General features: G+C 39.2%; 1 protein-coding gene across 1 annotated transcript; it reads right to left on the reverse strand.

The window, feature by feature from the left end:
• Positions 1–177: 177 nt before the first annotated feature.
• On the reverse strand, positions 178–27559 carry shcbp1 (SHC SH2-domain binding protein 1). Its single transcript, XM_069522385.1, has 13 exons — positions 27232–27559; positions 25560–25763; positions 25327–25442; positions 15104–15312; positions 14607–14702; positions 14281–14511; positions 13996–14173; positions 13339–13459; positions 11080–11211; positions 5599–5717; positions 2238–2324; positions 1322–1460; positions 178–973 (listed from the first exon to the last, which is right to left on the reverse strand). Exons 1-13 carry the CDS (start codon positions 27362–27364, stop codon positions 645–647), a joined length of 2094 nt encoding a protein of 697 aa, XP_069378486.1. The 5' UTR covers positions 27365–27559; the 3' UTR covers positions 178–644.
• Between the last annotated feature and the right edge of the window lie 135 nt (positions 27560–27694).

A 27694-nucleotide genomic window follows, 5' to 3' on the forward strand; every position in this document is an offset into this window, starting at 1 on the left:
TATTAGTCTGTAACGATAGTTATAACATCACCTACTGGCAACAGGAAGCAAGTCTCTTTTTACAACTTTAATTCAATTTACATGTAATTTTCACCTTTCACTTGATGGCATCGACCATGATGCATGGCCTGAACAGTGCTGCTTTGCAGCACTAGTTATAATTACTGTTCCACAAACTTAAGACTTTGTACTTTCTTTATTTCATAAAACACATCAATACACCTTAAAAAACAAAACACACAAACAAAAAAGATGCACCATATGAGAAATCAACAATGGTGCTCGACTTTCAACAAGCCACCACCTTCAATATAACATTTATTAGACCTGGCATTGCACTACCAAAACTAGTGGTTTTCAAACTAATAGTTCATTTAAAAATTAAAATAATTAAGTTTCAGGAGGCAAGAGGAATAAATAAGATAAAAATTCAAATGTGGATCCATTCACTGTTACTGTACTTTTAAGTTATAGTTGAAAAAAAAAAATTAAATGCACTCATTATCTACTAACTATTCTGCCGATATCATCTCTACCTAATGTGAATCAGCTACATTTATTCATGACAAAGGAAATAAGATAAAATATGATGTCAAATTATTTCTATGGATGTGTGTTAAAAAAAAAAAGTGCCAAGATATTTGTCAGTAAAAAAAGGTGCCAAAGTCTCCCATGCCATTACGTCTGAACTGGTTTCCTTGAATGGAGATGAAAATCTGGTGGTCCATCAGATCCTGGACCGCTTGACTGCAAGTCTCCTTGTTTCTGCTCATTTGACGACTGAATTGCCATCTCCTGCCTGAGAAAGAGGCTATGTCACCATCTGTGCTGTTGTTCTCTTTTGACTTGGGCTGAGCTGCTGAGCTGCTGGAGTTTGGGCTTGCGAAGGATGTTGAGACAAGGAGAGGATCTAAAACTCCTGCCTGCTGTCCATCTTCAGCTGTCTCTCCAGCAGAGTCTTTTACAGGGTCATCTGGGAACAGAGGATCAGTTAAACTCTTTCTGTATTCATTTTTCTTCTGAACATACCTGCTGGCTTTGGATCAGGAAATAGAACTGGCGAATCACTGACCAGAAGGTCGTGGGTTCGATCCTAGTCTCCCACACACTGAACCCCGAATTGTGCCTGATAGCTGTGCAGGCAGTGTGTGATTGATGTGTGATAGAGAAGGTGCAGCACATAGATGCACTGAAGCAAATGTGTGTGTGAATGGGTAGATGGCAAAACTGAACATAAATACAGACCATTTACCATTCCCTCTGCTTCATTTTGTCTCATTATTTAATGATACATTGTGACTGTATAAGCAACAATGCCTACCTTCATTTCTGTTCAAAGGAGCTCTGCGTTGAACTCCTGTGTTGGGCTTCACGACAATAACTCCATAGCCTTCATTATTGTGGATTACATTGTTCTCCATGGTGATGGTTGGCATCACATCCAGCTCATCAGCAAAATCCTGCATGTTAGATTTTAAATGTCACATTGATTAATGACACTGGTTTTTCAGATATAAGGAACAGGACTCCACTTTAGCTGCCTATAGTCCAATTTCTAAGTGTGTTAAACATGTGATTCATAAATGTGACCAGGTTTTCACATCTAACCACTGTGTTAAATGAGCTCCTAGATTCTGTTAGAGCAGAGTGTTGAATGTAAGAAACCATCAGGACAAGGCTGCTGTGAATTTAAAGCCCCTTTTCTACTGGTGAAAAAGCTTACATCTGGCTTTTATCAAACGGGTTTACGAGAGTTAAAATCTGCTTATACTTGCTAATTTCAGTAAAAGTATAACCAAGCAAATTTTGGTCTATTGGCAGTTTTACTCACAATGACTGTATCGTTCATTAGCATCACAAGATGTCCCTTAACAGGTACAAGTACTCATTCTAAAGGACTAAACATATCACCATTTTGTGGTTTAGTTAATTTATTTATTAAATTGAAAAACTACTGTTTGAGAACATACATTTTCTATTGTGAATCATGAGTGATCTCAAGTGGCCAGTAATTTCATTATAATAAAGTTTCAACTAAAATGTATTAGAGTTGAAGTTTACATTCGCTGTCTGGGAGGCAATGAATAATCATTAAGTTTGATTACCAATATGAGCACCTAAATGTTGTCTGGCTTGAATGAATATTCTGCATTGCCATGCGTTGGTGATAATGATACGTTTGTGGGTTTTTTATTACTCTTTTGTGTTACTCTCTCCTGCTGCAAGTCTCTTCTCACCTTTATGAGGATTCCGTCCTTACAGTGATGGATGCCATTACTAATTAGACTGCAAACACTGCCAGGGTAAATCTCCACACCAGCCCCCTGTACAGAACACACAGCAGCATAACTAAGAACAATCAAAGAATCACTGTAAATGATACCCAGAAAGTGTCAGTCAGGCTACTTAGTCAGAAATACATGAGGGCCGAACTTAATCCTTTCTGCAATCAACCTACATGTCTTTTGGGGGGGGGGGGTCAAAGTAGAAAGATTGAGCATGTTATCAAACAGAAGCGTATTTCCATATCCAGCAGTTAAAAAGAAACATGATCATTAATGTGGAATTGGTTTTTCTGTCAACCTGATGAATCTAGTGTTTAATCCCTTTAAGCCTTTTTTTGAACTCCACTGTAATTGCTCCATGATGTTTACCTTCTGTTCTCAACTATGTCTACCTGTTGTTTGCTGCTGAGCAAGAGTGTTAGGTTGTTTGGCATGACTCTAATCACTTTGTTCAACTTCAGGAACAACATCAAGGCCTGGATGACCCAAAACTTCTTACTTCCAGCTCCACTGTGAGGAAACTTGGAGTTATGTTTGACCATGTCATTTGACCCACATACTGTATAAAACAAGTCTCTAGGAGCGCTTTCTTCCACCTGCGCAATATTAGAAAATTAGAAACATCCTGTATCAGAAGGATGCTGAAAAACTAGTCCACACATTTGTTACCTCTAGACTAGATTACTGTAAATCTTTGTTATCAATATGTCACACTTAGTCGGTAAAAAGTCTCCAGGTAGTCCAAAATGCTGCAGCACGAGTGTTGACAGGAACTAGAAGGAGAGATCATATTACTCCTGTCTTAGGTTCTCTACATTGGCTCCCTGTAAAATTCAGAATAAAATTCAAGATACTGCTCCTCACATCTAAAGCCCTTAACAATCAAGCCCCTTCATATATCAAAGACCTGATAACACCGTACTATCCAAATAGATCACTTCGTTCCCAAAACACAGGCTCTCTTGCAGTTCCAAGAGTCTGTAAGAGTAGAACATGAGGTAGAGCATTCAGCTACCAGGCTCCTCTCCTGTGGAACCAGCTCCCACTCTGGACTCTGGAATTGAATTTTGTAAAGCTGTTTCTCTGAAAACAGGTAGTGTCGCCAAAAACAACAATTTGACTGGTCAGGATTCTTGCACCATTTAAAAGTCCAATTAAATGCTTTTTAAGACCCTTCTAAGATCTTCAATAAATTTTACACCCAAAAAATTTAAAAGAAATCAGAATAATAACATTGAGTGGGGGTAACTATTGGAGCTATTTACTGTTTTCTTAGTGTTTGTTCGTGTTTAATAGTTAAACATTCAGTTTTATGTGTTTAATATACCTAGTGAGATTATGCCTTTAGAATGATAGTCATAGAAAACAATAGTGATATTGTATTCTGGAGTACCAGTGCAACCTGATTGGGCCGCAGGTATCACCTCATGCCAATAGTGACAAGGGCACTAGCAGAACACAAAATTAGAGAAGAATCACTCAGGAAGGATAAGTAAAGAGTTGTCTGTTGCCATCCAGTGCAAAACCATTGGGGGTTGTCTTGCTTTTGCCTCTCTATTGTTTTGACTTTTTTTTGCAATAAAGCAGGTCAAATTGATTCACATCACTTGTGCTTTCCAAAGAGACATCATTGTGGATTTCAGGAGAACCAGGAAGACCACACCTACCCCTCTTCACATAAATGGTGAGGAAGTGGAGAGTGTGAATGACATCAAATTCCTGGGAATCCACATCACAAAGGATCTGACGTGGGCCCTTTACACCTCCCACCTGGTGAAGAAAGCTCAACAGTGGCTCTTCTTTTTGAGGAAAATCAAAAAAGCACAACCCCCCGCACAAACAGACTGAGAAACAGCTTCTTCCCCAGAGCTGTAGCCTCCATCACCCCCTGAACTGTTTTTAAAAAAAATTGTATTCAACTGTTTACATTGCACTATTGCACACTGCACTATCTGCACATTTTAAACCTGCTGTACATTTTATTTGTCATTGAACAGGGTGTACAATGATACGTCCCTGAAGTTCAACTGACTTGATGTAATACTGTGACGATTAAGCATTCCCTTAATCTTTTTGAGCAGTGTATATCTGGTTAGGCGGGCATAGGCAGCCAGGCACCGGGATGGGTTCATGGTTTTTTATCAGGGTAAGAGAGACAGCAGATGCCATTGCCATATGTTTGTTTGCAAAAATATAAAAGTAAGGTACACAAAATTTGACGCCTGCCTGGACAATGGAGTTATTCCCTGCGTAAGATTTACCCCTAAGGCTGTTTGATTTTCAGATATTTTTCTTTTGCTTTTTTAATCAAGTTTGAGGACAAATCGCCATTATAGTAACCTTTTCTGACAGAGTGGTCAAAATATGAAGACATTAGAGGAAAATTACTAACAATTACTTTACACACACATTATATATACAAATACACACAAGTGTATGTTTTTCTGTTGTTAATATCCTGTTCATTTATGCCAATTGTTATTACCATTGTTGTTCAATTATTATTGGTCTGTTTGTATATTAGGTTGTTGTACAACGTTATGGTCATTTCTGCCAATAAAGCTTCATTGACTTTAACATAAAACATGTTTTTTGATCACATGACTATTATGCTGCACAAAAATGGATTGCTCACTCATCCTTTACATACACTTCATGACCACACGAAAGTTCTGATTTGCCATGGCGGGCAGAAGGGATAAACACAGGCTACCTCCCAGAAGTGCGGGGTGGTAATGTAAGTGTTCATAAAAATGTTTTCTCTAAAACTACAATGTATCCTAAAGGAATATAATTAATACATTACTGTGTCTTACTGCTACACACTGCTTCTTTCTTAAATTTGCAGATGTTTGATTGTGTTAAGAAGCTACACTGTTGAATGGTGCACACACTCCAAACGACATTGAGAGACATAACTGTCAGGCATTAAAGGGCTCATTGCAGTTCAAGAGCTGACCACTGATTTGCAAAACTAAGAATTGTGTGGTGCTGTGTCGTGCTCTGCCCACATGAACACTGAATATTCAGCTTAGAAGAAATCAACACCCATCGGTGTAACGCTATTAAAAGCATGAAACTGGCAGTGTCTCACGACCAAAGATGTTTCTTGTGGTAGGACAGTCTGTGTAAAAATGTACAAATACTTTGCAGACAATTTATGGTAACTTTTTAAGGTGCCGCAGGAACCCTGCCGGTAACTCAACTAGAACAGTGAAATCATGGTCTGGACAGTTACAAAATGAGCTGTCACATGTTTAAAGACAGTTAGGTTGCATTTCAGACAAGTTTACATTTGTAATCAGCATTATACCTTGGATCCATACAGGTCACACATGTTCATGTTTAGATGGGCTGATGTTCGGACAGTAACTCCAGTGGTCTCACACTGCAGCACACAGTTTTCCATGTTCAGAGATCCCTGACGAACACCTGGTAGTTATAAAACAAAAACGAGTCATGTTTCACTACTTATTTTAGACTTAAATACACCAATTGAGCACATTTCCAGTAACAGCGGCAGCAGAAAATGTTTTATATTTACATTTAGTAAGTAGTTATCCAGTTTCTAAACACTTATCTAAGCCTGTTTCAAAGCAAAGGAAAGCAGAGTTGCCATGGGAACACAACAAGTGCCCATGCCTGCTCATGGCAGGTGGAAAATAGTTATGAGTGCACTTTCTACGCAGTCACTCAGACACTGTCTGAAGTAGCCAACTGCTGCATTATCAAATGCGCAGTGTCCAGTGCAAGTTGAGTTAAGACAGGCCAAGCAGGCCTTGCAATCAGCCATCTGCCATCACATTTGTTCAGGCAGGTGTAAATGGGCACTGCATTAGTCACTGTAGACTAAAGGAAACATACAGACCTATTAATTCCACAAACGTCTGTCTGTATGTCAAACACATATCTCGTGAATCATTTATCGCGAAATATAAAGGCTTCACATCTGGCATGTCTTTGGTAAATTGACAGAGGATGTTACAATGCTTTATATCAAGGTAAATTACAGAGCTTATATATTGAAAAGTTGTTAATGTGGGACTGAAGATTGTTTTGATTGCCTAACAGACCACTTTAAAGCAATCAGTTGTATGAGCCACACAAATGAACAACTGGTATGCACTTCAAGGCACTATTCCACAACAAAATATAGCCCAGTCTGAACTGCTAGTCTGCCTTTTACAGTCCCATGCAAAATGAGTGCAAGAACTTTTTCCATTCAATTAAAAGGGATATATAAATCTAGATTAAGCCGTCCAACAACAAAATAGATGAAAACCAGTGTCTTACTATAGACCCCCACACTTTAGAACAGGGGTAATCAATTACAATTCAAATAGGTCCAGTTAAAGAGAATTTCCTCATGCAAAGGTCTGAAACATCATAATATGTGTTTTGATTCAGTACCATTTGAAGTAGCCTAGTAGTTTAAATGTCTGTATGACAAAATAAAAAAAATACAATTTAACAGTATTTTAACAATATTTATTTTAAAGTTTCAACTTGAAAAGGGAGTCACTCTAATAACAAAATAAGAATGAAAAAATTTCTTTTCTCATTTCAAGACAAATAAGATTTGCAAAAGGCATCTTAAAATAAAGTGAAAAGGTGTAGTTTGAGTTTCACCTTTTCTTCTTTTTTCTTAACTACATTTCACATATGAACAAACTACATGTCGCATATAAACAATCTCAACAAACATTAACAACTAAACACAAGACCAACAGTCCTTTTCTCTTTGTTCCGACTTTTTCTTGTTCAGTGAGATTAGTGAACTCTATCTTGTGCTGCCAGGGTTTACTAATGCAAGAAAAGCTGCGCATGTTAGAATAGAAATTCTCAGTCAAAATCTAATGGGTCTGGGTCCGTATAAAACAGCTTCTAGGTGATCGTCTGAGTTTTTTTCCACTCCAAGTAGCTCTTGGGGTGCGCAAACACCTTCCTTATGATGCGGTGATGCACGTGCAGATTTCGATTTGGTGAGATGTGGACACACGTTAAGCTCAATACTAATAAACAGGTGACCATCTCTCTGTTGTAGCAGTAACTGGGACTCATTAATGCAAGTAATGTCGATCATGACTACAGTGCATTCTCGACAACATTTTGGGATTCTGCATACTAATTCAAGCTCCTCTGAAGTTTTAATTAACAGCTCTTTGTACAGCTCTTCATAAGTTAACAGTTCCAAAAATGAACAAATTCATGCTAATTAGTTTAGTTTTTTTAAACTGGGATGGTTATGATTTAGATAGATTATTAATCGATGGTGTCAGATCGTGAATTTGTCAGTCCTGACTGTGAGTGCCACGTCTCATGTTGTACTAAGTGTGCACAAAATGTTCAAATGCAGCCTCATAAACTCTGGAGTGAAACAACACTAAGTAAACTTCATGTACTGATCAGGTCCTTATAACTTGTGATGAGTGTTGGTGTTTATTAGTTAAAGTGTGCGCAGGTTAGCAGAAGAGTGGAGGGAGGACACAGGAAACGCCAACACAGTACTGCACACTGCAGTCAGGGTTGTGTGTGTGTGTGTGTGCGTGTGTGTGTCACTGTGTGAGTAAGTGGGGGGCCCCAGGGCCTTTGTGTGTGTGTAAACTCCAACTTGCTCCCAGTCTCAAACAAACTAGCTTCAGCAGTAGTAGATGCATCTATACTGTTAACTCCAGCCATCTTGGAATGATTCTGTGGCGAGGTCATGGAGTGTATTGTGAAACAGTGTCGTAAAACATGTTCATTATTTGTAAACTGATTCGCTCAGTTCAGATTTAAAAAAAAACTAACAAAACATGTACAATGAACAGCGTTCATACACAATTTCTTTACCACAGCCTTTCTCAAAGTGTGGTCAGCAGACCACTGGTGGTCCGCGAGGTGAAAAGTAATATATCATGTTTTAAAATTTAAAATGTCAGTGTTTTAATTAAAGTGTTTCTGAAACTGCCTGCGACACATATGTGTTGATATCAAATCAACTAGTATGTAAAATCAAACCAGTGGACCAGTTTGCGACACCGCAGCTGTTTTACGTCAAAATGCCGTAACTTCGGGAATGTGCCTGTGGAAAGCATGGATGTATGGTGCAAAGCTACGTATTAACAATGGATCGTGGCTTAGGACCGGGTCATGTAAAAGAAAAGCAAATGAACATTCACACACGACTGGAAAAGTGGTCAAGTCCCAGTATGATGGTTTAATGCCAGCACGTCATCAAAGCAGATCGCTAAGGTGAAACGAAAATACCACATCGACTACATACTGTAGCCTTCTGGTGTGACAGACGAGACATCGGTTCTCTTTAACTCCACTTTATTTTCTATAACTTATACAGATTACTGTCGGCTGTAACCACGCCAAAAGAACATTCCGAACCTCTCCTTTCCTCTCGCTCCAGTCACACACACCCTTCACCCTTCCTTATTCACGCCCCCAACCTGCTGACAACCGGCCAATGGGGAACCAGCCATGCCATCCCACCCCCACCATTGCTCCAAACGGTCACGTGCCCACCTTTGACACGTCGAATGATGTGGGAAAACACAGTGCTTCAGCAACAACGACACTAAACTGCTTTACCAGATAATGTTTAATGGTGTCAAAAGCAGTGTGACATGCAGGGGAACAGAGTAAAATAGATCCCTTTTTTTCTTCAAAGAATGAAAAGGCTCCACATTTTGGAAATGTTAGCGGCAAATTGTTGATCCCAAGGTTTTTAGGTTGTTGGGGACTGGAAAGTTGCACACAGCCTCATATGTCTAAGAAATCTCAGAGATGTTCTGAACAGCTTGCTTTTTAATGGTGACAGAAAGTGCCAGAACTTTGGAGTTTGTAAATGAAAGCTTGCGCATTATATAAGTGTTGTTCCCAAGACGGTGAGAAAATTATGATGTTTTCCAGGTACACAAAACAAATGCGTATCCATGAGCCTCTGGAATGTAGCAGGGGCATTCTTCAGTCCAAACGGCATGACCTTAAGTTAGAACAGGCCCAGAGGGTAGATGATGGCTGGAGCTGAGCAGTAGAGCAGTTGCAGGGGGTTGGCGGTTCAATCCCAGTTCAATTCCGTCTGCATGCCCGTCATAGAAAAAAGTTCTGCCCATAGATGCGCTTTGAGTCATCGAGACTAGAAAAGGGCTATATAAATACAGACCATTTACCATATCTAGTATCTCCTAGGTAGCAGGGGTAGGCATCAATGACTCAGTACATCCCACCTTTGTTGTACAAACATCAATGTGGCTGAGTTGCAGGCGAAAAATGAGTTCCTCAAAAATGTACACTGCTTGTCCAGAGTTTCATACAAGCGTTCAAAGCGTTGCTCATAAGCTGTGGAGAATGACTAATTAAGTTGTAACTTTGTTTTGAACTTCCTCCTTGTGTATCCATGTGTATGAAATTTCTCCTCCCAAGTTGTTTTGATCCACACCGTTTGAGTCCAGAGAAAAGGGTATTTCCTCCAAATCCTCCAACTGACGTACCACATGGATTTTGGAGGAGGTGGGGAATGGTTGGGTAGGAAGTGAGGAAAATCCTGAGCAGAAGAGGAAGGTAGGAAAAGAGAGTGGCAACTACTTTTTGCTTGCCAAAAGAGCTAAAAGTCCAGGGTTAGTGAATATGTGAATATTTTTATATACAATGTATGTACAGGGAACTCATGTTACCATCCATGGTCAGTTAGTCGGGCATATGGCGTCAGCCTTTAACTCTGTCAGGGCTGGCAGCTCCACTGGACTGGACTTATCTCATGACTGCTGAGAAGAGATGTCTGCTCCCTAGGAGCAACTTTATGACGCGTTTTTTTAAGCTTAAATAGTCACTTGCGTGTCATAGTTCAGATTACTTAGGGCTGTGGTCTGGGGTTTTCATCAAACTATTGAATGACTATGGGTGTGACTGTAGAAAATGCAAATGAACCCTCTGAAAGCCAGTAAGAGAGCGAGTGAGAGAGAAACCGGTAGAAAAAAAATAAAACATAAAATCATGATGTGGCAATAAATGTTAGTATTGTGGTGGGGGGCCACAAACAACCCAATGTATGGAGAACACTGAGGAATATAAAAATAACTGTGGTTCATTACGAAATTGTAGTGGGTCAGAAGATGTTAGCTGAGTAGGTGGTCCGGCATTCACACAACTTTAAGACATTGGGCCCCAGACCACCTCCGAATATGGTCTGAGTGACTGGATCCTTACTGCATCTAGGATTTGTTAACACGTGTACCTTGAACTGTCCACTTGGATCACCTGAGATGCATGTTAACAAGGTCAGCCTTTCAGATTTCAGTGTTAGGCTCAGAGTTTGTTTAAAGGTACAGTGTGTAGAATTTTGTGATATCTATAGTGTTGAAATTGCATGTTGCAGCTGAACACCCCTCACCTCACCCTCTCCTTCCAAACATGAAAAAGAACCTGTGGATGCCTTCAGTTGTCATTAAAACTCAAAAAGTGTTTAGTTTGTCCAGTCTGGACTAATGTTTAAAACATGGCGGCCTCCGTAGAGAGGGTACCCTCGATGTAAATATAAAGTATTTGAAAATAAAGGGCCTTTTCTGGGGTAAAGAAAACTACAATTCATACAATTTAGATAAAACGAACTAGTGAAAACATCATGAGGATTATTCTACATGAAAATTCTGCACCTAAATCTTACACATTGGACCTTTAACCCCTTTTAAACAGGGCCATGGGCAGATTTCTTTACAAAAAACACAGACATCAGTGTTCTACAAGGTTTACACTGAGGTGTCATCATAGTGATAGATGTGCGTTTCATTTCATCTGTACTCACAAAGAATGCCCTCGATAGCATCATGTTGGATAAACTTAATGTTGGACAGTCTGACATCTGCTCCTGTGGATTCGACAAAGGAGTCACCCTTATTTTTCTTCTCAATCACCACATCGTCAGGAAAACCAAAGCCTGGCACAGACATTCAACACAGGAACAAAGAAATCTGTCAGTATACGGCATAGGCTGTTATATCCAAATATTTTCTGTCATTTACTGAAACAGGGAGCGAATTGTTTTTGTCAGGTTGAAACACTGTAACATCAAGTAATTTGCACAATACTGTCAAAAGCCAAAGACGGAGCTGTACCCCGGCAGTCAACAGCCTTCCTCTCCCAATGCTAATTGCAGTTAACCAGCAAAGCAGAAAGTGGAGTCATGACTCTAGTGTTTTGGTCTCTTTGATGAGAAGAGAGCTTACATTTCAATTATGTACTCCTAGTTTATATCTTTGTCTACCTATGTTTTTCTTACGTTTGGATTCGTGTTTTATGTTGTAGTTTTGCTCCTGGTGTGTTTTTCTTGTCCGACTCTTTCTTTCTGTGTCCCACTCTTTTTCCTGTTTTATTTTGTAGTGTTTGCTCCTTGTGTGTATACCACCTGTCTCTAGTTTGTCATTAGTTCAGTGTGTATTTAAGTCTCTGTGCTTGCCTTGGTCTTTGTCGGGCCCTATGTAGTTGTCTCACCACCCTGTCGTTGTTTCTCCTCCCTCAAGTAAGTTCTCTAGTGTCTCCTTGTGTCTACCCTATTTTTGCTCTGAGCATTTTTGAGTTGACTGCCTTTCGGTTTTTGTGTAAAGAGACCTTCCTGATATTAAGAAACTTTTTGATAAAAACCTTTTTTATTAGGCATATTTGGGTCCAACCGCTCTACTCATTCCCTCAAAAACGTGACAAGTGGGACTGATGATGTCCCATAAAAGTAGAGTGGTTTTCCAGTATTTTGATAATTTGGCAAGTTTTTACTATACTGAGTGCTGAAATATTATTGCATAGGCACTAAATATATTTTTTCCCCACATTTTAATTAATTTGTGCACACCAGGTAAGTGTGGAGTGAGAAGTTGCACCTTGTGTTTATGGGAGGAACTCCCACTGTTAGTTAATTATCTAGCACTGAAAAAGGACAACTCATTGCTAGGACAGTATAATGTCCCTTTTGCTTTTTACTCTTATATACATTAAAGCACCTTGCTGAATATTATAGTATAGTGAATAGTTAATCTGTGGAAAAAATGAATAAGGTGGTGTATAATTCCTCCAGCTATATCACAACTTCAACATTCTTCGATTAATACAACTTTCCTTTCTTTACGGTGACCTTAGGCTTACGATGCAATTTATGTCTTCACAATTTAATATAGATATTCTTCAAATTTTCTTACTGCTCTGATACACACAATATAATTTCAAGCGCTCATGTAGTAAAATGTGGCTTCACTAAATATTTTTCCTCTATGACCACTCCAGGTCCCCATAAGTTTAACCACAATCTCAGTTGCTATATTCATTGGGCATCTGCACAATTTCCTAAGCATACATGCAAGGTTTAATTAAAATCTAATAAGGGGCGTATTAATGGTAAAACTTTGGGTCTATAATTATTGTAAGTTGGCAGGATTTGGGATGATGAAACACATGGTTCATCTTCGTCTCACTCCTTTTAAACAGAATAAAAACTAGGTAAAGAGACTTTGCTTGGCCTCGCAAAGCCTGAAAATCATTTTAATTGAGCTGCTACACTGCAGCTATTTAAAGGTTCATTGTGAAGAATTTAGTGACATCTGGTGGTGAAGTTGCATGTTGCAGCTGAATTTCCCTCACCTCACCAACCCCTTTCAAACATGAATTAGAACCTGTGGAAACCTTCAGTTGTCATAAAAACTCAAACACTGTTGAGTTTGTCCTGTCTGGGCTACTGTAAAAAAAATAAAAATGGTGGCCTCCGTATAGAGGACCCGCTGCTGATGTAAATATAAAGTATCTTAATATAAAGGGCCCATTCTAGTAAAGAAAAACAACAATTAATATAATTTAGCTAAAACACACTGTGAAAACATCACTGGGTTATTTTCTATTCAATTTCAGCAAATAGATCCCTTTAAACTAAATCTTACGCACTGGATCTTTAATTTTTCAGATTAGAATACATTTATAGGTAAGAAAAAACCTGTGGCATGTGGAAAATAACTAAAGAGAAATAGAAATAAAAGAACAAGGTTTTATGATCTCATTGGAAATACGATGTTTTTTTTCTAACCTTCTACAGTTATGGAGTCTGGTATGAAGATGGAGCTATTGACATTGTACATCCCTGGAAGAACAATGACCACATCACCCTGATGACATGAGTCCACCGCTGATACTGGCTCTCTGTGGAACTAAACACATAATTCAGAAGTTAGGACAGTTGCACAACAAGAACTCACCCACTGTCATTCATACATACATACATAGAGTACAGCTTAGAACTTAGTGTGAGGGCTCATTCCCTCTGGCACCACCCTCAGGACAGACTTTAGCGTCAGCTCAACTAATGTTGAGGAGCTAACAGTATAATCCTGTTTAAAATATCCCACACTTTAGCTTTTTGGTCTGTGTAGTGAAGATTTACACATCTGGCTGTACTACATCTCATTTTGTGCATTTAGTCCATTTGGCATGTTTCAGAAGTGGCTTTTTACAGTTTTAAACACATTAACCAACGAACTTACTTTACTGTATGAATTTTCCTTATGAAGCTGATCATGTTTATGGTTTTTATTGTTACAGTTACAGTAATGACCATGAAAAAGGTTATGTCTGAGAAAATTAAAAGCTGCCATCTCCATAGTTTGACACTGATCTTTGCAGATTGAAATCTATTTAATAGGACCCAACCCTAGTTATATTCAATATGTGTAATTATGTTGGTGACCTGGATCTCAGTGTCCCCACAGGAGCACAGAGGCAATAGCGTTGAAGTGAGGAGGGACTGGAGCTGGACGGTGCTGCAGGAGGCTGTGACAACATGGACCACCTTTATACCAGATGCTCTGGGTCCACGACTCTGCACGCAATGCTGCCTGGGATTACCTTTATAGCCCAACACATACCTAGGCAAGAGGCGATAGGTGCAAAAGTAAGAAGGGCTTAATGAAAGAGACAGTAGTGGTGATGTTGCAGGGTTTTTGTGAAATGGATTGTGGAGACACAGATCTACCTCAACAAAGGGTTTTCAATTATGTGCAGTTTACGTTTGAACTTCTCCAGTTCCTCATAGAGCTTGAGACCCTCCACCATTGACACACTGTCAAGCTCAGAGTCTGAGTCGGGGCTAAGGACACTGCGCAGCACAGAGAACTGCTGAAAGCACTGGGAGCATTTCTCCAATAAAGATTGGTATTCTGCCACCAGGCCTGCCGGGACTCTATCCTCTAAGATATCGTAGTACCTGAAACAAGACACATTTTCCAGCAAGATTAATGGGAATGAACAAACACTTATCATTACAAAGAAACAAATCAAAGAATCACATGGCGTACTCACAGCCTGAGACGAGGCTCCACACAACGAACAAAGTAGTCAAAGTCATCATCTTCATCTTCCTCATCCCACTGCCTCCAGACGTGCTTATAGAAAAACCTGAAGGGGCATTTGGTTATGCAGCAGTGGGATGCATAGATTAAGCACATATAAAACAGAATCAGAATATACAAATATAAAAACAACTAATTAAAAAGTATGTAAATAACTACCTGAAAGGGGTTTCGGAGGGAAATGGTAGAGGGTATAAGGGAGTGTTTGAATCTATTGGTTCTAGTTGTGAGGATGGTACCAAATGAATCTGTGACTATAACTTAAGTGCGCAAAGACTCAATAATTGATCAATTATGTCATTAAGGTCAAACTTGATTTTTGAGTAACCTGAGGCCAAAGAGACACAGTTGGCTTTGTGGAATGGCATATGTGGGCAGGTAACTTAAAATACATGTACAATTGCAAACAAGTAAACTCCAGGTATAGCATCAGTTCAGCAGTCCCACCTGAGGTGCTCCAGAGCAAGGGCGGTCTGATCAAAGTCCCCTGACTCTTCATAGACAACATGCAGCTCCTGCAGTGGGATTTTGTGCTGGGTGGCCTCTAGCAGAGAGTTCATGGCTTCTTCGGTGAGTTCACATCCTCTGGTGTCACACTGCATAGGCAGCACCAGCCTAACACATGCCTTCAGATCCTTCAGGATCACATCACGCACCTGAAATCATGAACAGCTCTTCAGCACTCACACCTGAAATCGTCAGCACTCATAACTGTAATCAACATTTTATAGTGCCTTTTCAGGTGTATCTTCACTTCCAGATATCAGGGTAATCTCTAAAACTTTCAAAAATAAAATGTAACAGTTTGGGTAAATTTCCAAAACAAAATTACGTTTTCACTTTTTGCTTTTAATAAGTGCAACAGCATTAATATCTATATAGGGCTGGGGGTAGGTAGGGCTGGGTGATAAAACAATAAAGATAATTAGTGAGTGAATGCTAAATGGCTGTAACTCCATTCTAGCCATTTCGCATTCACTCAAAAGGTGAATATGAGGCTCATAGTGGGAGTTTTACCCGGTGCCATCTTGCCGGTTCCTGACTCCTTCTAGTTCCTGGCTAACCCAACTCAGCTGAGGTTGGCTGAATGAAGACTGACAGCTGAGCCATACCCACAGAGCTTATCTGGTTAGCTCAGGCTAAGGAGCTAGGCTACATGCTACCCGCTTTCCCTAACCGGCTTGCACAGGTCTTGTTGCTTCCGGATGGTCGCGGTCGTCCCATCGAACTTAACTAGAGGTAAGTTAGCCTGAAACTATACAGCAAAACCTATTGATTTATCTATTATCATAATCATACTACATATGCTTACATGTGTCAAGTCATTTTTAACATACAATTGTGATAATTTACAATTGATTTAACACATCTAATGAACAGTTTGAAGCAAGTCAACTACCTCAGTCTGTCTTCGAATCACTTGAGTAAAGAATCATTATATAAATATAAACTATATGTTTCACAAATGTTCTGATAGAGGCTCATATAACCATCATTACTATTACCATCTTGTATTTAGCCTGTAAAGGATTTACAGTGAATTAGATTCAGTGCAGATGTGTAATGACAGTTTAGATATGATTATAATCTCCTCACACCACTGTTGTAAACAGTGCTCATAATTTTTATATATTTACGTTTTCACACAGAGAATTTGAGAGACTTGATGTGCACTGTTATCAACAGCACTGAGATTATCACCTTGAAAATTACAGATGAGGTAAAAAGACATTTTATATACTTGTACAATGTTTATTTATTTCAGTACACCAGTTCTTGCTGAAGTCATCTGGTGCTTCCACCCGCTGAACAGAAAATAAACTGTAAATACCAGTCTTGCCTGCTTAACACAGCTGATATTACATGTGTCAAAAGTATTAGTAAAAGTAATTATTATTAACTGTATTGTACGGTATATACAGATGTTGCTCCTTTGATCCATGTTCTCCTACAGATGTGACATAGTGATTTCAGCATAAAACATCCTTATAGTGAGTTTTTTTCTTTTCATTACATGAAACACTGCAGTACCTGATATCCTCAGCAACCACTGTGGCAGCAGCAACATGGTAGAAATGGGCAGCTTAAGGCTGGTCAACATGAAGACGACCTGCACCAGCTTCAACACTTAATGTTTTCCTTCCTAAACTAATGATGACCTGCAATTGCTTACATTTGACATTCATTGCTAAGTGTCATGGATAATGGAGTTAATTTATATAATTCATTATGGTTGGTAAAAAATATATATAACGTCTACAGCCACAACACTGTTATCATAACAATGTTCATCTTTTACTTTCTGATTTGATACAGTGAAAAAAACTGTGTTTTATTTTTCTTCATTGCACCATCACATCCACTTGCATTATTCATTTGGAAATGCCTCACTTTAGGATGGTTAGCCATTTACCCCTGGGCAAACGAGGACAAATCCAGTGGGCATATTGTTGAGCCACTGGATAGTAAAAATAAAATAAAAATAGTAATTGACTTATGACTCTATTGGAATTATTATTGTTATTATTTTTTAGGCATTACGATTGCATTCTTGAGGGCCTATAAACACATGTATCATGTCCAGACAAACAAAAAGGTCTTAAGGACTAAAATGCTTAACTTAACAGGCAGTAGGGCTGCGCCATATCATGCCACCCATGATAATACTGGTCTAAATTTCTATGTAATAAGTGTCATATTTTGATATTAATTATATAGCGACATAATAGCGTATGATGCATTTACGTTCCAAGAGCAGCGTGTGAGCCTCTAAAAAGAAGCTACTTTAATAGTGTGGAGGTGGTTTGGCTACAAGAGGTCAGACCTCCAACAAAGCAAAATTTACAAGAAAACTGTTGTTTTCCTTCCTAAACTAATGATGACCTGCAATTGCTTACATTTGACATTCATTGCTAAGTGTCATGGATAATAGAGTTAATTTATATAATTCATTATGGTTGGTAAAAAATATATATAACGTCTACAGCCACAACACTGTTATCATAACAATGTTCATCTTTTACTTTCTGATTTGATACAGTGAAAAAAACTGTGTTTTATTTTTCTTCATTGCACCATCACATCCACTAGCATGATTCATTTGGAAATGCCCCACTTTAGGATGGTTAGCCATTTACCCCTGGGCAAACGAGGACAAATCCAGTGGGCATATTGTTGAGCCACTGGATAGTAAAAAAAAATTAAAAATAGTAATTGACTTATGACTCTATTGGAATTATTATTGTTATTGTTATTATTTTTTAGGCATTATGATTGCATTCTTGAGGGCCTAAACACATGTATCATGTCCAGACAAACAAAAAGGTCTTAAGGACTAAAATGCTTAACTTAACAGGCAGTAGGGCTGCGCCATATCATGCCACCCATGATAATTCTGGTCTAAATTTCTATGTAATAAGTGTCTTATTGTGATATTAATTATATAGCGACATAATAGCGTATGATGCATTTACGTTCCAAGAGCAGCGTGTGAGCCTCTAAAAAGAAGCTACTTTAATAGTGTGGAGGTGGTTTGGCTACAAGAGGTCAGACCTCCAACAAAGCAAAATTTACAAATGGTCAGACCTCCAACAAAGCAAAATTTACAAGAAAACTGTTACTGCTAAAGGTGGAAACACAACAAACTTGTTTCACCACTCAACCAAGCATCGCTAGTTGCTCTCGCTAGTTACAGTCCATATGACAGGAAGAGCAAATGGTGTATGGAAAGTACTGATACGGTTACATATCCTTGCCTGTGATGAATGAAGTATGCTGTGATACACTAGCAGCTACACTATTTTTTTGGCGTTTTTTTTCTCCTCAACTATGGACCTGTGGTCGAGCTGAACGATGAAACCATACATCAGCCTGACAGTGCACTACATTGACAAAGACTGGAAGCTGGACAACACCTGCCTTGAGATAAGTTTCTTTCCTGAGGATCACACAGGCAAAAATATTGGAGTGGTTCAAGGGAGTTCCTTAACTCGTGGAGGAGGACAAACAGGTGTTTCAATAGACAGTGGGAGCAATGTTGTCAAAGCCATCACTCTCAATAACTGGACCAGACTGTGATGCTTTGGCCATCGCCTGCACATTGCTATTGGTAATTTTCATTAACCATTAAACTTTTAATTTTTAAGAAAATTTTCTGTCACTTTCCCTAAAAATCAAGGAGGAACTAATCGAAAAAAAAGTCTAATCCCCTCTATTACAACCCCAACTACCATGCCTTTTCATAGTAGCAGGCAGTCCCAAAACAATTATTGTCATGGATCATGTGGCCATGGGCAATAGTTATTAGCCTTTAGTTATTAAAAATGTCCTTTAAAACATGTATGAGGGTTGACCTGATAATCTGGTAATCTAGTATGTGTGTGTGTGAGAGAGAGAGAGAGAGAGAGTGAGAGAGAGAGAGAGCTGTTAGAACAAGAAAAGGCAGTCACACAGGTCTTGGCTGCTAACAGGTCAACCAGACACCCGGTGCTAATGTTGCATGAAGGAAAAGAAGGACGGAAAATGCCCCTCATTTTGTTTGCAATAATAAATGCTGCTGCCTGCAAGATGCAAACACAGATAAAACGTTGTTTTTTTTTTTTCAACAGTGAGTATTATTATGCATCATATCAGCATTTTATTTATTGGCAACATGGCTCTGTAAGTTACAGAAGGATCTTGTCATCCCCAGCTGCTGTGTTTAGAAGATCAGGAACAAGTTCCCTGATCCACAAGGACACAACAGGGGTTTCATACCTATTATTATTTAATTTTAGTCCTGGTTTCTACGACACATTTTACACATTTACTTTGCAACAATATTTGTTTATGAATATATAAATATAACTTACAAACATTCTAGTTCTGGTGCATAGTTGTAAAAGTGATCTATCAAACAACAAACAGAAGTTATATGTATATGACAAATTACCTGTCCAGAAGAAAACTGCAGACTTCAGTTTTAGTCTCAAACCCTTTGTCTCTCAGTAGAGATTTACTGTACATCTTGGAGACAACACTTGTGTTTATCCATGTTTCTGTCGATGTCGCCTGTTGTTTCGTTCATCGCATTTTTGCTTCTAAAAGTTAGTGTTAAAATTTTGATTCAAAGATGTCAGTATGACCTCTCTCTCATCGTTGTTCTGACAAGAAATAGACCGTAAGGTCACAGAGAACAACAAAGACATGAAAAGCCACACCACAAGAGTGGAGGTGAAACTTTCACGAAAATGCTGAAGCAGACATGCAGACAAAATACAGAAAAGGGCTCTGGTGTAGTAATGTGCAATATAAACGATATGCTCTATCGCGATGACGCAATCTACCCGCGACGCGCGGAATTTGGAGCCGCTGTTTGCTGCAATGCACGCATCCTAGGGTTGTACGGTATACCGGTACTAAATTGGAACCTGGGTACTGATGCATTTAAAATGGTACTATACAGCGCTTGGATAAGACCGGTACTTTTTCTTTTTTTACGTCGCCGCGTGACATCACCGTGTTGTAACTTGAGCCGAAGCGAGCAAGCCAGGACAAGCAGGCGAGCGAGTGAGCAAGTGAGCGAGCAGCGCGGAGCAGTTAACGGAGCAGGAATATGGCGACAGAGAGAGAGAAAGGAGAGAAAGAGAGAGAGAGAGACAGACAGGAGCAGAGAGAGAATGGCAGCTGCTGGTGATCCACGCCGCAACACGTAGATAAACCAGGTGCGCGAAGTGCTAAATAGAATTACTTCGGCTTGAAAACAAATGAGCACGGTGAAGCCATGAACACCGATGCACCACTTTGCAAACGGTGTTACAAACATGTGTGACCAAGGGTGGAAACACTTCCAACTTGACCAAAAACTTGAAGGAAAAGCACCCAGATCTGCACAGGGAGTTCAGAGAACGACAGGTTATAACTTCTATACCCATGAAAAAAAGCCACATTCAGTGCTAAAAGCAAGCGACGCCAGCCCCCTTCACTCTCCACAAAAGTAGCGCTGGAAAAAATGTAAGCCTGTCTTTGTGGTATTTTATTTTAATTACTGATGCATAATGTTATAGTTCTAAGATTTTCAATTAAAATAAAGTCAATAATTACATTTTTTGTGTTCTCTTTTTATTTGGAAAAGTACAGAAATACATGTTGGTACCGTGACAACACTAACGCATCCTCTCCTCTGGTAAACAACATGGCTGAAGGCGAAACGGAGCGGGTAGAACTGATTAAAAAGACCGGTGCAACGTCCATTATTTGGAATTGGTTCAGATTCAAACCGTCCGACCTACAGCAGAAAACCCTTATCTGTAGAGTGTGTGGGGGAACAGTTCTAGCTAAGACCGGCAACACGACAAATGCAAAATACCTGGCGCTACTCCTGAACACTGAACTCAAGCTGCCAGAGAGAACTAATCTCCAAATCCAAAGAGCCCAGATTACTTGATGGATAGTGTTAAACTTTATACACTGCGAGACCAAAGAAATAAGAAATGATTGGGAAAATAGCCTGGCAAACAGAAAACACACAGTGGGTAAACAACTCTTCTTTGACCACGACTGTGATGGAGAGGATGTTGAGAACATCAGAGTATCAGCGATACTGTTCATGAATGTTAAGCACAGAAAGGTTTGGGAGCACACTTGTATCGGAGTAATGAGACATAACTATGAACAATAATATCTAGGGTTGGGTACCGAACTCTGTTTTTTTAAGGGTACCGACCAAATTATGTCAGTACTCCCGGGTACTGATTCATGTTAACTCAATCGTTGGCAAATTTCAGTACCTGTGAGCACATCTGGATGAGAGAGTATGTATATGTGAGTGAGAATGAAAGCGATAGTATACATTAAATAAAAAGAGAGAGAGCAAGACCCTGGAACGTCATCAGGCCAAGCTCATTTCTGATCACACTAGAGTCAGAACAATGACAAGTCAATGGCATAGACACCCAGGGAGCCTTACATGGACCCAGGGAATGTCAGAGCCACAGTGGCCACAGTGCCACCAAGGCAGACACCCACATTTTGGCCCGTCTATGGCGTGGCAGTGAAATTCGATGTCTGCATACAACTTGAAATAGCTGTTACTTCAATGTTTTTGCTCCGATCACTATCAAACTTCATATGTGTCATTAAGGTTCCACCCTGAACACATCTTTATACAAATATACTATAATAGTCACAGAACCCCTGAGCTGTGACAGAAAGTACAATGTTTTATACTTTACCATGCTAGGCCTAGCTTTTTCATTTGATCCACCTCAAAATTTGTCATGGAAGCCTTGAGACACAGGCGACGCCATATTATTACACTTAAGCCTTTACATTGAACAGCAATGATGTTGGGATTACCCAATTTTATGATAACAGCAGTTTCATAATGTCACAATTTCAGTCAACTCCGCTCCCAAAACTACAACTTCCATTGGTGACCATTCACAATAAAAGTCCCAAACAGATACAGTATGATGACAGGTAACACAAATTCACCAACCAATCATTCACAATAAGGCACCTAAATAAAACAGCTTAAATAAATTATTTTAAAATAGCCAAATTGTGGCACCACCACGTGTTGCGTGCGTTTTGTGCACAGTGCGAACAATAAATGGTTCACTTCCTTCACTCCCAATCTGAGGCCAATTGGACAATGTACAGTGGAGTTAAATACAACTTCCTGTTTTATGGTGAATCAGTAGTTGGCACTATGACCCTGACTTAATTTTGACACATGGAGCTGTTCAGGCCTCATCTTTGATCAGAGGTTTTAATTTCTGTGCCGACTGGACAATGCAGAGTGGTGGTAAAAACAACTTAATTTTTATGCTGTTCAGAAGGTGGCGCTATGACCCTGAGTTAATATTGACATATTGAGCTGTTCAGGCCTGGACTCTGATCATGTGACATGGTTTTGGAGCTTATTGGACAATGCACAGTCAAGTTAAAATCTTTTCCTGTTTCACAGAGAATCACTTTGTGGCGCTTTGACCCTGAGTTACTTTTGACACATGGAGCTGTTCAGGCCACTTCTCTGATCATAGGTTTTAATTTTGGTGTAGACTGGACAATGCACAGTGGTGTTAAAAACAACCAAATTTTTTCCACCGATCAGCAGGTGGCACTATGACCCTGAGTTAATATTGACATTCAGGCTGGGACTGTGATTATAGGTTTTAATTTTGGTGCCATTTGGACAATTCACAGTAGAGTTAAATACAACTTAATTTTCATGCTGTTCAATAGGTGACGCTATGACCTTGAGTTAATATTGAAATATGGAGCTGTTCAGGCCTGGAGTATGATCATGTAACAGAATTTTGGGCTTATTGGACAATGCATAATGGAGTTACACAATGTGTAAATAGGCTAAAATGGCCACTAAATCCAAAATGGCCGAATTCCTGTTACGTTTTTTCATAATGCTTCTTAAGACTTTTTTGCTCGTCTGGTCATGATGCACGTGTGTACCGATTGTTGTGGCGCTGTTCAGCAATTTTGCTACGCTCCTTTTCAAATTACTCCATTTTTGAATTTTCTGCAAAGTTTCATGAGTTTTCGAGTTTGTTTTAGCCCATATAAAGGCAATTCATTTGCCTGAAAAATAATAATAATCACATTATTTGAGAGGCATGGCGTCAAATTTCAACAAGTCACCATTATGCATGAAAATGCTGTAACTTCAGTGTTGAGGTTGTTGTATCTCGGAGATACATGGTCCAATCTATTTCAAACTGGACATGGAGGACCAGAGTCCCGGCCTGATGACAACTACATAGCAATCATGTCTTAAAATAACAGCACCCCCGGTGCAAACAGGAAATATCTTGTTTTTTTCACGTCATATGCTTTGATTAATTCCTCCTCTGCCAATGATCACAACCATGTCAAACTTTGTCAGAAGACATTAATGATGTATGCATATAGAAACTGTGAGTTTTTGTCAAACGCCATGTTAAAGGCGTGGCGTCAGATTTCAACAAGTCACCATGACACACAAAAATACTGTAACTTCAGTGTACATTGTTCAATCTCCCTCAAATTACATTTGTGTAACAGCAGCCGCTTCCTGTGTCTTAATTCCTGTCTTAAACTGTGCCTCCAGAACCAGTCTGAACTGGCTCAGTAAAACAGCCTTAGTTCTTCCATATAAGATGCTTGCATTTGACTGTTCTCCATCAGCACTCTGAGATCCCTGTGACTCTCAGTGTTGATCCTTTCTGCAGAAAGCCCCTAATAAAATACACAGAGATAAATTTGGTAATCCAGCCTGTAGTATTTTCAGATATCCATCACAGCCTCCTCCAACTAAACTCTACTGTGGAAAGTTAGTGATCCCGTTTGTCCCAAATTTAAATTCTTACCTGCAGTTGATTATATAAAAGGATTGTGTAGCTTATTTATGGTCATAGAACCCGAGGGGAAGTAACAGCACAAAGACCCGCTCTTTCTATCTCTCTCTCAGCCGACGTCCCTGATCGATACAGATTAAAAGTTGGTGCAGTGCACAGCATGAATTATACATAAGAGAGGAGCAGTAAAATACTGATGCCAAACATGTCCAAATATGTATGAAAAGTCCCAAATTAACACAGTAGGAGCGGTCCGTGGTCTCTGAGTCCGTAGCCAGGGACTATTTATGTTTATCTATCGCAAGTCATATCGTTATCTCAATATTCAACATTATCGCATATTTGTGTAGGAACAATATTTGGCAGTTGAAGCGAAATGTCTCACGACTCCACCTACTGAACGCCTGAATTAGTTCCTCTGGTAAAGATTTTATAGGAATAACCTAAATTCCAGGAAACCCAATTCATGCTTCTGCATCAAAGCTATGCCATAGCCTATGCATTGATGCTTACCCTTAGGTGCACCGAAATTAAACAATGCTTCAAGGCAATGCAGACCTTAAGAGCTGTTCTAAGAGACCCGCCACCATTTTTTTTATTGAGTTGAAAGATCAGGATCAAGGTTTCTTTTGTTTGTTGCAGTTTTTTAAGAAAAAGTACTTCAACATCTATCATCTCAAACACGATCTGCTTAGTAACACTCGCCATTATTCTGAAGTAAACAGGGACGCCAGAGAATTTGTAAATCAGCTGACGAGCCAGATCTCTACTACCACCAGTGTTTCGGGGTGTAATTGCAGCACGACTCATACACACCTACGCACAACTATGGGCCCTGTGCATACCTACGGTGTAGATTCGACACAGAAGTATTAATTAGGCTTATGGATGCCACAGTATACGCTGTGCATAACAACAGACCCAACAAATGAATTACTAAATTAGTGACCAACTTTTTTTATAATCAATTATAATTAATTAGTTGTTTTCAAATATTTATTCTCTGGGGGAGGGGCATGTTCCCGGATCCCCTAGTCGGCAACTTTTCCCCACTTGCTGGCAACTCAATATGATTGTGAAAGCCTCTTCAGTCTATATAATTAAATGAATTGTGATAATTGTCAATATTGACTGATATGACATTTTTTCCCCCAAATCCTTATTATGGTTTTAAAGACTGAAACTGTACAACAACCTATCAGGTTTTTTTGCCACTGTATATCATGAGAACCGTCACCATTTCATCCCTATGCATCATCAATCTGTATATGCAATCTATGGCGTGACCAGATATCTCAGGACTGATGTTGTAACATGTATGGTGCAAGTGAGTCTCACCTCCAAAAGAACATCAAAGACATCAGTTGACCACAAAGCCAACCAATCACATGGTTCCACGACTTTCTCTAGGTAGTCTGCTGTGAAGGCCTTTACCTCAGAGGGCTTACAGTCTCCTGCACACAAATATAAATTCAAAAACTCAGAGCGACAGTCTAATGTATAAATAAAGAGCATAATTATAAATTGGTGTTTGAGTCAGACATGATGACATGTACTGTATGTGCCTTTACCAAGCATGTAGTCCTGATATGCCTTAAACCTCTCATAGAAGAGCAGGTGGCTTGTCTGAAAGGTGTCGGGAAGACTTGAAGCCTCTCCTCCATGATGTTCACGTCTCTGCAGCGTAGTGCCTGAATTTTCAATGTCAGAATTGTCTGTGCCACTGTCATCATTATCACGCTCATCTTCACCATCCTCATCATTCTGAAATAGAGCTGTTGTGGGAAATAAAAAAATCAATCGATCCAACTTTATTAGTATAGCCCAAATTCAAAAATCACAATTTGTCTCAACAAGAGTAAGGCAAAACAAACAACAAAAACAACCTAATTACGTTTTCTTTCAACAGGATAGCTATCCTGACAAAGTTAAACTCACAATCTGCTGAACACTGTTAAATTAACCCTAACCCTGAAAATCTAAAACAGGGTTTTTCCTGCATAGAGAAATGGAAGACAAAATTCAAGTACATTAGAAATTAGAAAATTAGAATAATTGTAATGTGTTGATAATTTAGTTTGTTGTGTTTTAATTAATACTCAAAAACTGTACCAAACTGTACTGTAAAGCGCTTTGAGTGGTCCTCTGGACTAGAAAAGCACTATACAAATACAGACCATTTACCATAAAGTGACTGTACCAGTTTGTTAAATAAAATACAATTATCTGAATAATTGTCATTTTCGTAAATTAAAACTTAAGTTAATGTTACTTCAAGAAATACTACACTTAAATACTACTTAGTTAACATTATTCCAGGGGATGGTAACTTGAAGTAAATGACATAAAACACTGCATAGACCTACCAAATACTGTTTTTTGTCGTTTGCGTCTTGGACATTGTGTGCAGAGGGCAGTTGAGCAACTTTATGTTCATCGTTGCTGGTTTCCTTACCTTTTTAATAAAAAAGCTGATGTGTCTTAATAGTAATAAGGTCGTTGTGCGTCCATGATCAACCGGATATTGCAATGACATTAAATCATTGGTCCGGGCTGTTAAGGAGGCAATAGGATCTTCAATCATAGGTTCACAGCTTTTCAGATTAAAAGCGATGTAACACAGCTCGCAACATTGCACTCAAGCCAAAAAACGAACGTTGTGCTTTTACTTTGCAAACTAATGAATTAAGAGGAAGTGATTCTACGTATGTTGCTGCCATGATGGAGATTGGCACTCATGCCTCTCCTAAATGTTTGTCAGTTAGATATTGTTATTGTTCAAGCTGGGTGCCGTTATTAATGATCTAAATTATCTGTTCCGATCTTGTTGACATTCGCAGACAACTTTTATAGGCTAACGGATAAACAAAACAACGTTATCAGAAATCAGAAATACTTTATTGATCACAGGGGGAAATTGTGTTTGTTACAATTGCACTATGCAAGAGTAGAAATATAAGCATGCAAGATTAAAAATAAATATAACATTAAATTGAATAAAAAATAAATTAAATATGAAATATATACAATATGTGCGTACTGTACATTAAATATTTAGTGCAAGCATAGATATGAATTGTAATGACTCCACTCTGTTGACTCAGAGTGTCTGACACTCAGTGGGAGTTGTTTAGTTGGATGGCCACAGGCAGGAATGACTTCCTGTGGCGCTCTGTAAGTGAACATATTACATTAAGTACCCCGTGTTACATTTTTTTTCAACAGGTTATTGCTGACACAAACCTTGAGTTGAGGCCGACACACAATTTTCTCCTCCAGAAATGTTATTGTTGTTTTCCACGTCGTCAAGATCAACGTGAACGAACGACGAAAAATCTGCCCCCAGCCCGTCCGAAATCGTGTTTACGGTTTCCATCCTTATACAAAACGTGGTTTCCCGTGATTCCAGCTCTATGAAGAGTTTAAAGGAGCTAATGAGTATATATTTTGTACTATATAATTATTGTATCATTAAGGACTGGACCCCTGAGATACAGTGGCCATTCGGTTTAACAAATGAATTTAAACGGTAGGGTATACGCCCTTTTCCTTTCAAATTATTCCCGGTCTGCATATCCGAAACCAATCACAACTCACAATCCGCCGGCTGTTCCGCCCCTGATGACAGTTAAAGACGTCTGAACCAATGAGATAGGTGTTGAGCATGGGCAGAACAAGACACATGATGCGTCAAACCAATCAGAGA

Source organism: Paralichthys olivaceus, chromosome 1 (genome assembly GCF_024713975.1).
Source record: "Paralichthys olivaceus isolate ysfri-2021 chromosome 1, ASM2471397v2, whole genome shotgun sequence".
In the NCBI taxonomy this organism is placed as follows: domain Eukaryota; kingdom Metazoa; phylum Chordata; class Actinopteri; order Pleuronectiformes; family Paralichthyidae; genus Paralichthys; species Paralichthys olivaceus.